Here is a 13,593-nt window from a genome sequence, read left to right on the forward strand (position 1 = left end):
GGCTTGCAAATATTTTGGAGATCTCCCTTACTTAGCTGGATCTTCTCTTGGGGTCCAACGCCCCCTGAAAATAAACATATGCTTTCTTTTTCCTGCATTCCCCCTAGCCTCTCAGAAAAGAAAAGCTTCTGTGTCCCACTGGCAACGGGCAGATCACATGTGGGTAGTTGCGACCTCCTCTGACTTACAGTACATAGCTGGCGATCGTATTTTCTAGGGCATGGGCTCCTTACTTCCCATTGGAGTGCCACTGGTGCCAAAAATGAAGCACCCGCAGGTCTCAAATTAACTTCACAGAAGCCGTAATTGTTAGAGAATGTCAATAAAAGTATACAGCAGTGCAAATCATTATTAAGAGCTCTCAAAATAGAGGCCAGCTGCTCAGACTGCAGCAGGTCAGAATGAAGCGTGTGGACAGGGACAAATAGGGAAAAGCAGGCTGTTAGCAACCAAAGGGACTAAAAAACAGCACCTTGCAGAGAACAAGGCACACCTGTTGTGAAGAAACAAAACCCTCTAATTCGTAATATTTGGAAGGTTATGTTGTCCTTCTCTTACGTTTTCACCCCTTCCCTGCAGTGCTCCTATGGATGAATGTCTGAGAATTATGCTGACTGAGCCCATGGAATAGGGATCCTAGAAATGTCCTTTCATACCAGTATTTACCATATAAACCCATCAGGCGGCACATTATATCAAGCTTTGTGTACTCAGGAAAGTAACACGGTTAAAAATCCACACCCTGAACTCCCACACCTCTGGTCAGGGCCCTACCGAACTCTTCAAGCAATCTGCAGATGTAAACCAAGGAAAAAACGACCAAGGGTCTTTGCCTGTGTCTCAGCGGCACCTTTTCAGAAACAAACCCTGCACGCACTTCAGCACCCAAGGCTACTCCACAAAGATGATAATTAGGATGAGACAGGAGCTGGGTATCTGCCAGCTCTCCCCTCATACTAAAAGCTGCTCCACTCTCACCTCTGTCACCACCTGCATTCTTCTCTGCAACCAAATGCTGCACAAAGAGATTTGGGAAGATAATGAGAGACAAGGGAACGCAAGATCGGCTAATAAAGGGAACTACGCTCAGCAATTCAACCCTCACTAGGCATTTGCAAGAACCTGCTTAATCAATAGCAAAAAACCCCCACTGTTAAAGAGGCTCCAAGCATTTTTACATGCCTTATGGCCACCAAAGTGATCTGGGTAAAGAAACCAGAGGCAGGGGTGCTCTTATCCCAGAGTCTAAGTAACTCAGCACCAGCCCTGAAAGCCACGCCTTTTTCATTCCCAGACTTATACGTGAGTCATGTCACCAATTATCATTAATTACTACCACAGCTTTAGGAGAACCTGCAGGGTCCAAATGGGATGAGTTAACCTAATGCTAATCACACAGGCACATGTACTGCTTGTAAACCTTACTTAAAATTTCCACGCCCAAGTTGCTCTGAAAGTTATCTAATGCAGCAGAGAAGAGGACAAAAGAGGGGTAATTTTACCCCCTAACTCCTTTTTCATGGAGTGGAAGCCCTCAAAGAGTGTGTAATTCTTAGATCCATACACAAAAAGACAGCCAACAGTGGACTTCTCCAGCAGCATTATTTTTCATTACTCTTTCACATTAACTAAGGGATAAGGAAATTGTTGGCTTTTTTTCCTTCTATTACAATACCACGATACCAGAACTGAAATGCTTGCAAGCACTTCAGCAACTTTTGATTTTTTCAAAGCTCCACCACACATGGTGTATCTATTTTGTGCCTTGTTTGGCTGGGGTTTACTTCATAAACAAATGGAAAAGCACCACTGTTTCTAATTTGACTGCTGTAATCTCCATAAAATTTAATACAAAGTGCCACTTCATGTCCAGATATGGAACAGACAAATTATGAACTGCAATAAAAGCAAGAAATAAAAATTAAAATACTTCTTAATAATTTCTGAATTTAGGTATCTGTGCCCTGTCCTGGGGGAAGTTATCATACAGAAAGATGCAGCAGGTGCAAGATTTTAGCAGAGCAATGCCGAGTGAGCAGCAGAGTTCCTGACCTTGAGAGACACCACCACCACCGAAGTACCAGTGATACACCTTATTAGCCAAGTTGTTCAATTCACGGTCTTTTGTGTCTCAGTAACTGCTTTGCCTATCTCATCAGCCCGCTCTCCCCACCATAATTTTTTAATTCACTGCCCTCACCAGTGCAAAATTCTCACCTGCATCTCCAGAAAGTTTTTTTATCAAGTAACTATGGATTTGAATTGTCAAAGCTGCACAGCTTGAACTGAACCATTCCTGTTGCAAACCAAGAATTCAGGCGACCTCCAAAACTCAATCAATCCACTACTTTCTCCTGCCTCTGACCACAGCCTGTCGGTAATCTAGGATTAGTGACACCCCAAGGACACAGTGATACTTCTCCAGACTTCAATTTGCCTGTGAGTGTTCATGTCACAGCACATACCTTGGGAGCAATCTTAATGTGGAACAGGATGTTCTGGAAGTGGTGCCCATCATTCACTTGCAAAAGAACTGCATCATCCTGGGTGTTGGAGCCATCATGAGCGTAACGCAGCAGTCCACCAGCAAGGTCATCCAGGTGGAACATGTGGACGGCAGAAGCTGAGTCCCCAGGAGGTCTAATCAGCTGCCCATGACGTGGAGGCTCTAAAACCATCAGCATAACGTCCTGAGGATTGTCACTGTCTCTCACACCAAGCAACCGTTCTGTTATAGTTCCAATTTCCCCTCTGCCGACAAGGAGAGCCTCATTTCTGAACACATATGGGGCCTGAAACATAAAAGCAGCTCTTGGGTGTTTGCTAAACCTTAGCAACTTGATCACGATCAAAGTATGGAATGAAGATCGTGGGGTTAAGGAAATTAGCTCACTTCATCCCTGGAAACCTATTTCTAAGCAGCAGAGAATCACTCTCCACACTTTCCCTCCCAGTGGGCAGATCTAAGACTATCTAGCAATTTAGACTGATTTAGTTTATTAAAAGAAGATTCTTACACCACAGCAAGCCTTAGGAAAGGAAAAAAACTTAGGACACGTATATAGAAAGCAATTTAGTTATCAGCTAGAGCCTGTATTCCCTTTGCTGCCTGCACGGCTGAGACAAGGGACACAGCTTTGCCTTATTACCATCCATGGAAATTCAAATGGAAACGCGGACCCCAACTATTTTGGAAGGTTTACACATTGCACACACATCTGCAGGGCCAACGGGAATGTAGGCACCTCAGATGCCTGTGAACAATCAGTTCAGGGTGGGTCGGGATGGAGACGCCCCACGTTGTCCCTGTGTATAACCCACAGCTTCGGTGACACATCTTGCAGAGCACTGATGCTTGAGAGGAAGACCCCACACAGCGCCCAGGCGACCTGTTAAAACGAGTTGCAGAGAGGGGAAAAAAGGAAGCAAGGAAAAATGCCAGGAGATGGAGAATAACCTACACAGGAGACTCATAGCAGTAAGCCACGCTGAGAGGCAGAAGCTTGAATTAATGCTTCTAAGTAGAAATAAGTCAATCAACTAACAGTGAAGGATGTTCTGCTCATCTCAAACTGATAAAGTCCATCTCAAAGACAGCAAAACTGGGTGTCGTCAGCATCATTATTTCTTTATTTTCAAAGACTCCACACAGCTTTACTCAGCTCAGAATGAAGATCAGCTAGAGTCCACATTTCTGTTGGTTTACATTAGTTCTCTAGTTCTTCATCCTCAAGAAAGTTTAAATCTGCAGTCTCTACTGATCCCAGTAAACATCATTTGCCATTGCTAATACCTTGCCTCAGGAGGGAGGTGATCCTGCAGGGACAAAGTCAAAGCCCTGGGAACATTCATCAGGGAGCTAACTGCTGCCATCTCACCCGTGTACAACTTATCAGGGTTATTAAGGATCAGCAGGCAAAATTCCTGTTATTAAACCTCACTCATGTATTCTGGGGCAGTGACTGCAGCTCTTATTTAGGTGAACATCCTACTGAGGTAAACAAGAGATTAGACTGAGCAAAGATTTCAGCACCAGCCAGAATCAATATACACACAACAGGATCACAATCCACAGTTTGTCTTACGCTGAAGGACAAACTAGAACACTTCTAATTTCCAGAAGTTACAGAATGACTAATATGGAATATAATGATTAAAAGCGACAAAAGTGCAATTAAAAAAAAAAAAAAAGTAATTCCTAACTCTGAAGCTACCACCTCTCTAGGATCCCAATCCAGAAAAAAAGCAAGCAGCGCAAAGTCTCAAGAGTGTCAGAGAACCACAGAAATTATGCACCTTAGTTGTTTCCTATAAGGAACACTACATACATTAAACTGGAGACCCCTCCCAGGCCCCCAGCAAGGTATGCAGTGAGCAAGTCAGTAGCTCACCATGTTTTTGAACTGCTGGCTACATTCCTACTGCACTCAGAGTGCAGCACAGAACAGCACAAGCACCTTTTCAGACACAAACCCATCCACTACTGCAATGATTGAAAGAAATGCAATTCTTAAATGACTCGTTGTGAGGATGGACACTGAGTCAGGTTTGTAGGCAGGAAGGATTCAGCACTAAAAGAGTAAGGATTATCACCAGATTTCCAGTTACAGTTTTATCAAGCTATTTAATGCCCCTCTGAGAACGTATACAGGCATTAAGTGTAGCAGACTCTCATTTGCCGCTTCAAGTCTCTTTATTCTGCTAGCATATGCCAAGTAGCCACAACAAGCTCCGTTCAAGCAAAGCTATCTGACTGAGCTTTCAACTAGACAGTTTGACTATGGAAAAAGTTCAGTGCAAGCTGCAAAGCCTCCCTGGAAACATGGACCCTGTTAAAGTGAGTCCACGGTGAGGTGGCTACCAGCATGACCAGCAGCAACTGGGAAGCTGGGCTGGGCAGCTTCAGCACACCCACTGTGCTGGCAGCTCCATCAGAGGAACACCTGTAGCTGGAGGGGTAACCAAAGCCTGTCTGGAGGGATGTGATGATATGACCTGCTGACAGGCTGACATGACACATACAGCTAGGCTGAGCTTGGACAACTCGCCCTTTCTGTAAGGCTGTGCCCTCTCCCTTAATGCATATCTTGCACATCTCTTCACACCTTGCCTATGAGAGAGCCTACCCTTATGAAAACAGGTCACAAACGTACTGCCTGATACCATCTCTTGGGTGAGCCCCTCCCCAATATCATGCTACAGGCTTTAAACAACAATAATATGAGAGACATGGAGGCTTCACAGCACCATCAACCTGCCTAAAAGTGTTGAGCAGTTTAAGAGACACACTTTAAATAGCTCAAGCTGATTTAATTCCCAACTGTCCTAGAACAGAGCATCTAAGTAAACGCCCTTGACTGCCAAGGCATCCCTACCATAGGGATCAATCACCATTCAAGTGCCCCGCAGTAAGAGACTGAGCTAGACCATCCGCAGATCCAAAGGACAATTGGAACAGCAGGGACTCCTTAGCCCTTAGTGATAATTGTCCTCTGACTGCACAGCTACAGTTCCCCACACAAGCAAAACGACATGGGCCAGCTTCTCCAGTCACTTACCTCAAGTCCAGCTCTTCCAAATGACTTTTGACTAAGTGAGAGTTGAGTCTAATTCGCCTGACCTGAACTCCAGCTCTAGTTCTGCCCAGCTCCTTTGTTATCACTGCAAGAAACCAGGGCTCCAAATGGTACCAAATTTGTGGTTCTTTCCCAGCTTTCTTACATTACCTGTGTTGAAAATGCTTGAATGTTGACCACCTCAGGATGGGAGAAGAACTGTTGATCGCTGACCTTCAAGGAAAACTGTCCTTTCCTAAACAAGTCCCCAACAAGCCAGAATACAGGATAATATAAATTAATGAAGTGCTCTTGCAGGACTCAATAATGATAAAAATATATATTCAGTAAAAATGACTAGCTTAGTGACAGAAGCTTTAGCTCAAGATTTTTCAATTACGTTTTTATGGTATTTTTTTCTGAAGATTCACAACAGTCACAACATGTAATAAAATACCTATAACTGTGTAATAATATACCCTCATTTCCCTTTCACTAATGTTACCCACATAGGATGGAATCTCCAAGACAAAGTACCAATTCTAAATGTCAGCTCTTTGTGGCTGAAGAAAAATGTCACTTATTGGCTTCGGAACAGAAGCTCCCACTTTACAGTATTATTGCTTCCTATTTATTTTTCGATAATGCCACCCAATAACCTTGAACGTAACGTAGCTATGCTTCTCAAGACAAGATCCAGACATTTCATTGTGACTACCAGGCAGATAAAAAAAAATAAAAAATAAAGCATGCTACAGAAACACGTGCCTTAAGTCAAGTAAACATGAGCTAACCCTTGGCATCAGGACACCCTGAGAGTCTTCTTGAAAACAACGTATCAAAGAACACCCTAATATATACAGGCAGAAAGATGAACAATTCCACTGGTATCAGTCTAGTTCCCAAGGCTTTATGGTGATGTAAATCAAGTGTGAAATTTGGCAGGATTATGCCTGGCAGCAGGAAAAACCTGCTTCCTTGCAACACGCTTGCAGTGTGAATGTTGCCAGCTACTAATCACCGCTAATTATCCCAGGACACTAACAGAGCTCACATTGCAGGCAAAGCAGTAATGGCTGAATGCAGATTATGCTGCAGAGCAGAGTGGTGACATCATTTGAGCATCTTCCTGACAGTATCGAGAAACTGTTGTAAGAAACAGATAATACGCCAGTTTTAAACCCATGGCAGAATATCCTAAAGATGAGACATGCTCCTGCACCCCCAAAGCACAACAGTTTTGCTAGCCGGATCACAGTGACCTCTTGGACCATAACAGAGAAGTTTTGCACCATCATTTATACTATGGTACTGTGTAAGTGCGTTAGTAATTTCTTTAACAGCAGTAAGAAATGTGCTTCACTGTAAGGAGGTTTCCAAGGAACAAGGAAATACCTGCTCTCAAGATAAGTTGTTTTTTTTTTTAAGGCAAGAACTCTGAGAAAAGTGTCAACAAAGTCACCTGGATTTCTCTTTGCTGTGCACAAAGTGGACTCTCTTCTCCTTCAAATCCTTGCAGCTGAAGCGGTCACCTTCGCTCAGCTGCACCCCTTCCCCCTTCCCCAGCATCACCAGCCTGCCGTTGGAGGGAGGGCTGTCGATATGGAACAAGAGCTGTCCTGTGTCACCATCCAGATCACACACCCTCAGTAAGGAGAGGTCTAAGGGCTTCATGCCACCGATTCCTACTGTGAGGGTACTGTTCACATGGAAGCTTGGTGGATGCTTGCTGGCTAAAAAGAAAGAAGGGAAAAGTGAATGAATTACAGCCATGGGCTTTGTGAGCTTCCTGCCTGTCACTACCATGTTTTGGATAACAGACCAGATCCTCATAACGCCCTGTTCATTCCTGACCTAGGTGGGCAGCCACTACCTCAAGAAGAACTGCAATCCATCTCAATCCCCGCTATGATTTTGAGAGGCTTCGGCAAGTCACTTCCCATCTTGAGTTCCCCATAATAGAACTCAAAGCCAACATACATTGGCCTGCCCTGCAGATGGACTAGTAAAGCTTCATTTAGAACAAAACATAATTACTACAGTTGATTTAGTGAGGGATTTCCCCCAAGAGATTTTTAAATTTGGTTTACATTGATGATAAATGACACTGTGATTGGAAAAATGTGCCTCCACACCTAAGTAGGTAACATCACTTAGAAAACCACTTACATGCTTTTTAAAAAAAATTTATAATAAATAAATAAATAAAAAATATTTTTTATTTATTTAAAATTTAAATTTTAATTTACACATACATTTTTTTATGAAACAAAAAAGGTGGTGAAAAATAGCCACCAACTTTCAGCAGTCAACACGAAACTGCACCAAACTGAATTCCAAAAGTGCCACTGAATGAACACTACCTCTGGCCTTAAAATCTGCTGGAAGCCTGCCAGCTTGGGTGCTTTATTGTGAGAGACACTCACCTTCTTCACACTCTCTGGTCCACATATTGCCATAGAAACCTTGGCCACAGGCAGAAACGCAAATCTTATTCTTCAGAAACATGGTGCTGTCACAGAGGTGGCACAGGCTGTCACTGTCACACTCCAAGCATCCAGGAGGACAAGCTGAATTGGATGGAAAGTACAACCTCACTGAGACACTGCAAAACCAATGCAGCCACTGGTGCGCAGAGCTGTCCCCGGGGGTCAGAACAGCAACACCACTCCTCTTTGTGTCCTACCCACCTGACGACAATTATCAAAAAGTTGAGATAAAAAAGTTGTTAAGAAGTTCCTTCCTCATTTGACTGCTGTTTCCATTGGCTACAGAGAACCTGAGATGATCTTCCAAATGGAAGAAACATTTATTTAAGTACCTGTTACACCCATTTGAAAAAAATACACTCCAAATACACATTGAAGTTCTACATGTTAACCCACAAATACACAGAATCACAGAATGGTTGGGGTTGGAAGGGACCTCTGGAGATCATCTAGCCCAACGCCCTGCTAAAGCAGGTTCTCCTCTAGAGCAGGCTGCACAGAATCCACGTCCAGGTGGGTTTTGAATGTCTCCAGAGGAGACCCCGCAGCCTCTCTGGGCAGCCTGTCCCAGTGCTCTGTCACACTCACAGTAAAGAAGTTTTTCCTCACATTCAGCTGGAGCTCCCTGTGCTGCAGTTAGTGCCCATTGCCCTGTTGCTGGGCATCACTGAAAAGAGCCTGGCCCCATCCCCTTGACACTCTTAAGATATTTGTAGACATTGATAAGATCCCTGCTCAGTCACCTCCAGGCTAAACAGGCTCAACTATCTCAGCCTTTTCTCATAAAGGAGATGTTCCATACAACGGAAACCTTCCCAAAAATGTGATTCTAATACCTGGTTTTTTTATATACAGTGTGTACACACATACACACACACCAGCAGCCATCTACGCTGAATCTCGTTCCTTCTGAATTAGGCACATCTAAATGCAGATATAGCCTGTTATCTAATTCTCAGGTAACTGCATCACCTCAATAGCCAGTTTAACACAGCATCTAGGCAATACCTGTTCACCTCAGCAGAGAAAAAGCAGTGTATAGAGCACAGGCTACAACCCTGGTCCCTCTCCACCACACCATGCTCACTTTGCTTACCTGCGCACTTTCGCTGTGCATCGTCTGCATAATATCGCTTCCCACATTTGTGAACACAATGAGTGTCCAGGAGGAAAAACGGGGTTTCACAAAGGCTGCACTCGTCTGGCTGGCGACACTGAAGGCAATGTTGCTCACACCCTGAAAGTCATATGTAAAGAGTTCAGCTCAGCACCGCATTCACCTGCTTCCTGCACTGTGTTGTAACACCCCACGAGAAGGAGGGCAGCGAGAGATCTGAAGCTAGAGCGTGCCTTCTAAATGCAAGAAGACGTACACAAATTGGAAACAACAGGGAAACGTGTTGGCAGCAGTGATTAGAAGTAACGCTCAAGAAGAACTCACTCTGGCATGTGTCTGAATCCTTGTAGAAAGCTGCAGGGCACTGTTCCACACAAGCTCCTTCATGGAGAACGTAGCCTTCCATACACTGCAGGCAGTCAGTCCTCTGGGGACCTTTACAAGCGTTACAGCTCCAGTCACACTCTGGAAGAAAAAAGTCAATGCAGGGCAGCCCTTTCTGGGCTTTTCTTGGGGTCTGCAAGCTATCAAGCTATGAAAATATAAGTCCTGGTAGAAAAGTGCACAGTAAAAACTGTTAAAAAGATACAAAGAAAAAAGAAAGCATGATTTGTATTAAGTGACTTACTACAACTCAAGATGGTTGGGTGGCTTTTTTTCCCCTTCTTGGACTTAACATGCTCTAATTATGTCAATTTGAGCAAGCTTGGCTCTCGTTCAGCATTCAGACCTGCTAACGCTAGCAGTTTTGCTGCCCATAAAGTCTTTTACCCGGTAAGTAGCAGCGCTCCTTTTTTGCCAACACCGAGTTTGTTGCTCATTAGCAGCAATTATCCACCCCACTTCATCCATCTCATGCCTTCAAATTGCTTTGACCAAAAGAAAATTAAATTGTTGTTCCTCACAGTCCAAATGCCCCTCTGGCAAGTTCACTGGCCAGAAACACGCCGGGATCAGATCTGCCTTCACTTGCCCTTATGCTATCTCCCCTCTAGAGTCCCAACCACGCACAGGTGCCCAAGGAATACTCAGGCTACTGACACTACTGTTTGTTTCTTGGTGGCACTTAGACAGTCTGGATCAGCAATTAATGACAGGCACACTTGGCTGATGAGACAGAAAACATGGGCAAGAGCGAGAGGGGAAACACGGACCCATTGAGGTGATCTGAACTACTCCAGTCCATGCAGCACGTCCAAGACAAAGCCAGGACAAGAGTCCTGCCTCATTCCAGCACCCTAAAAAGCAGAGTGTCACCTCTCCGAAGCAGCGCAACGTTAAGGAGACAGATGCTACTCAGGTAAGCTAGGTTCAAATGCTGAGGGAGCCAGCTGAACAAGCCATTTCTATTATATCCTGGTCTTAGTGGTGCTAGCCACAATAAAACCATGTTATTCTCACTTCTTTCCATTATGGAACACTGTCCTTGGGAATTCTGGAAAACTTTCAAGTCATGTGTCTTTTAAATCATTCCAAACTGTTGTTTCTGCCGTCACCCAGTGATGCAGTATTTAATAAGACGGAGAGAAGCTGGTAAGTACACAAGGCCCTCTCAGCACTCTAGCAAAGACTTAGCCTGGTAAGCCGACTCGTTATTCAGCTGACCCATGACTAAATGAATTGCTGGACCTGACCCTTGAAGTTTGCTGGCTCACTTACTAAATCATTTACAAGGGAAGGATTTGCCATAATCTTGTTTTACTGAAAGGCTGAAGTATGTGACAGCAGACTGCCAAAAAAAGGGAAAAAACTGTAAAAACCTTACAAGTAATCTGTCACTGAACAACTCCCCCTCCCCATACATGCTTTTTAAAGCAGGCCACCTGCACAGATCATTCTGCAATGTAACGGATTATTAGACAAGGCAATTGCAATTTTTTTTTCTTTTTTTTTCCTTTAAACCAGCAATGTATTTTTCACCTCTGCAAGTCTTGCTGGAAAAATCCAGATAATACTGCTGAGCACAGCTCTCATACTGGCATTCTCCAAACAACAGGACCTTAGCTGGATCTCTGCAAGACGTACAGCCGGCTGCTGATTCACAGCTCAGGCACTGGCTGTTGCAAGCTGTGGAAACACAAAGACAAAGAAAATAACTGTAATTACTGATGCACCAGCCAACTGTACAAATAAAAACGGTATTATCCCATAGCCTTGCTACTCCTCTTCGAGAGACACCTGTGGTGACTTCAGAGGTTTTGCGTCTTCTGTTTCTTTTCACAGGAAAGGCTGGAAAAAGCCTCCTTCCATTTGGAATAGACTGTTATGTCTCCTCACGCTGCTTCTTACTTTCCTCTGGACAAGTTGGGGTAAAACACTGACCTTGAATTCAAATCCCTGCATAAGAGCTTTCCCTGTCTGTTTTTCTTGTCTTTAAGCAACCTGTCTTTCATATTATTCCAGACTCAACTCATAAATGCACAGATTTGGAGACCATAGCAGACTGCTGCAATCCAGCAACCCTTGCTGGGACCAAAGGCCCCTTTAATTTCACTTAATGCTTCCACCTTTTTATTTGCACACAATGTAAAATCTTAGAGCTGTAGGGAGCAAATAAAGATGCCAGGAAAAAATAATTCAGGAATTTACTGAATCTAGGATCAAAGTCCAGAGGCTCAAAATATTTCAACTCACCTCTTTGATGTCCAGGCTCTGAACTTCTTAGGAGGCTGTACTAACAACCAAGCGTACTCCATGCTGATGTCAGAGCTCTTAGATAATTTACAGCAAAAGATTTAATACCAATGTGCTATGAAAGACCAAAAAATATTTCCTAGTCCTTTGCCTATGCACTGAAAAGCTCGCCCTGATCCTGGTGAGATGAATCGTTACAAAAATACTATGCAGAAAACTTGTGGAGGTTCACATGTCTGCTTTATACAAAGTGTAACTACCCTGCTAGCAGGTACAATGATGGTGTAAGCAAAAGGGACTGCTAAATTCCCGGCCAACTACCCGAGTGTCACTAAATCCATATAGAGTCAGAATCTTTACCTAAGATCAATTCTTATCAATACGTATGATAAATCAGAAAAAAAAAAGCTCTGCAAACACAGCCCCAAATGTTTAAATGACATAATAAAGCATAGCTGGCCATTTTTTAATGGAAAAAAGCAAAGAAAACCTGTCATAGGATTTAGTGCAACCACAGTTCACATGCTAAATACCAACATGTTGCTGATATCCCAAATGTGAAATGCTAATTTAGTGATAGGCTAACTATGGAAATCCAGTTCAATTTGCTTTTAATCCAAGGCAGAGTTTTATAACCACAAGAACTCAAACCACTGAAGTAAATTCGAAAATACCTTCACTACTCTCATTGAAGCAACAGCCCCGTGCCCTTCAAAATGCTTACTTGTTTAAGCTCACCTAAAAATAGTCACAGAAATTCCATATTTTATTGAGGTACAAATGATTTCTAACAAAATGTTTATCTAAAGAATCTAGCAGCTGTTTTTAGGTGCTCTGGTGCCAGCCTGATTTCACTTCATCTAAGAACACTACATGGAAAAATTACTATTTGCAAGTGCTACAAAAAGCCAGCTATTAAAAGTATGGTGAAACACTCCACATGAGGTCTAAATCTATAGAAACTAGGTTACCCACGGAGGCACACCAGAATAGTAAGCAAAAATGGTATTTGAAAGCAATCCTGTCTGCTTGTTTTATCAGCATGACTCCATATCTGCATTTTTAAACCCATGAAGAACTTGTTAAGCTTTGCATTGTTCCTCGGCCAGTATTTCACTGAGTTTAAAAATATCACTGAGAGTCCATACATGCACTCAGCATCTCTCAGAACTTCATTCCAAACCAGAGTTCCTCAAAAGTGCAACGTGACTAAAATAAATGTTGAAGAGAGCCCAAATTTTCTCAGCCTAACAGCCAACCTCCGTTTAAACAATATTCATTACCTGTAAGCGGTAGTTTTCCAGCAGCCGGGGACAGTTTAAATCTACACAGCTTATCAGCAGTACTTCACTTGAAAAGGCACAAGTGACACTTGGAATGACAAAAATCCAATGCACCAAACACACTTTGCCTTGAGCCTCCTGCCACAAGGATTACATACACTTCTTAAAAAGCCATTTGCAATAAGGAGATTAGAGTAGTTGAATTTGCTTGCAAAAATCTATTTGCGTTTGAGCCACTGAACCAAATTCCGAAAGGGTACAGATCTCAGGAACATTCCACTTCTACCATCATGTCCCGAGGGAAGAGCTATCAATAAGCAAGTTTTCATTAGAAAAGGGCATTTTAATTAGGAAGGTATGTGTAGTTAGCAGTAAGAGAATCCATATTGCAGGACAGAAGAGTGAATACCTTGTAGAGCTTTTAGGAAACTAGCCATGAATCCCATGATTCCTTTTTTTTAATTGATCATTTTTACTACTTTCCTTTATTCATTATTATTGAATAGCCTTTTTTT

General features: G+C 43.1%; 1 protein-coding gene across 1 annotated transcript in view; it reads right to left on the bottom strand.

Annotated features, from left to right (window-relative positions):
- Nucleotides 1-13,593, bottom strand: part of FRAS1 (Fraser extracellular matrix complex subunit 1) — a 173,614-nt gene that overhangs the window by 51,163 nt on the left and 108,858 nt on the right. Inside the window, exons 22-28 of the mRNA XM_055795592.1 lie at nucleotides 11,082-11,228; nucleotides 9,486-9,626; nucleotides 9,141-9,281; nucleotides 7,982-8,125; nucleotides 7,018-7,288; nucleotides 5,727-5,811; nucleotides 2,466-2,792 (exon numbers count right to left, since the gene is read on the bottom strand). Coding sequence (XP_055651567.1) covers nucleotides 2,466-2,792; nucleotides 5,727-5,811; nucleotides 7,018-7,288; nucleotides 7,982-8,125; nucleotides 9,141-9,281; nucleotides 9,486-9,626; nucleotides 11,082-11,228 — 1,256 coding nt within the window. The remainder of the gene's footprint in view (nucleotides 1-2,465; nucleotides 2,793-5,726; nucleotides 5,812-7,017; nucleotides 7,289-7,981; nucleotides 8,126-9,140; nucleotides 9,282-9,485; nucleotides 9,627-11,081; nucleotides 11,229-13,593) is intronic.

This window comes from Falco peregrinus, chromosome 2 (assembly GCF_023634155.1).
Source record: "Falco peregrinus isolate bFalPer1 chromosome 2, bFalPer1.pri, whole genome shotgun sequence".
NCBI classification, from domain to species: domain Eukaryota; kingdom Metazoa; phylum Chordata; class Aves; order Falconiformes; family Falconidae; genus Falco; species Falco peregrinus.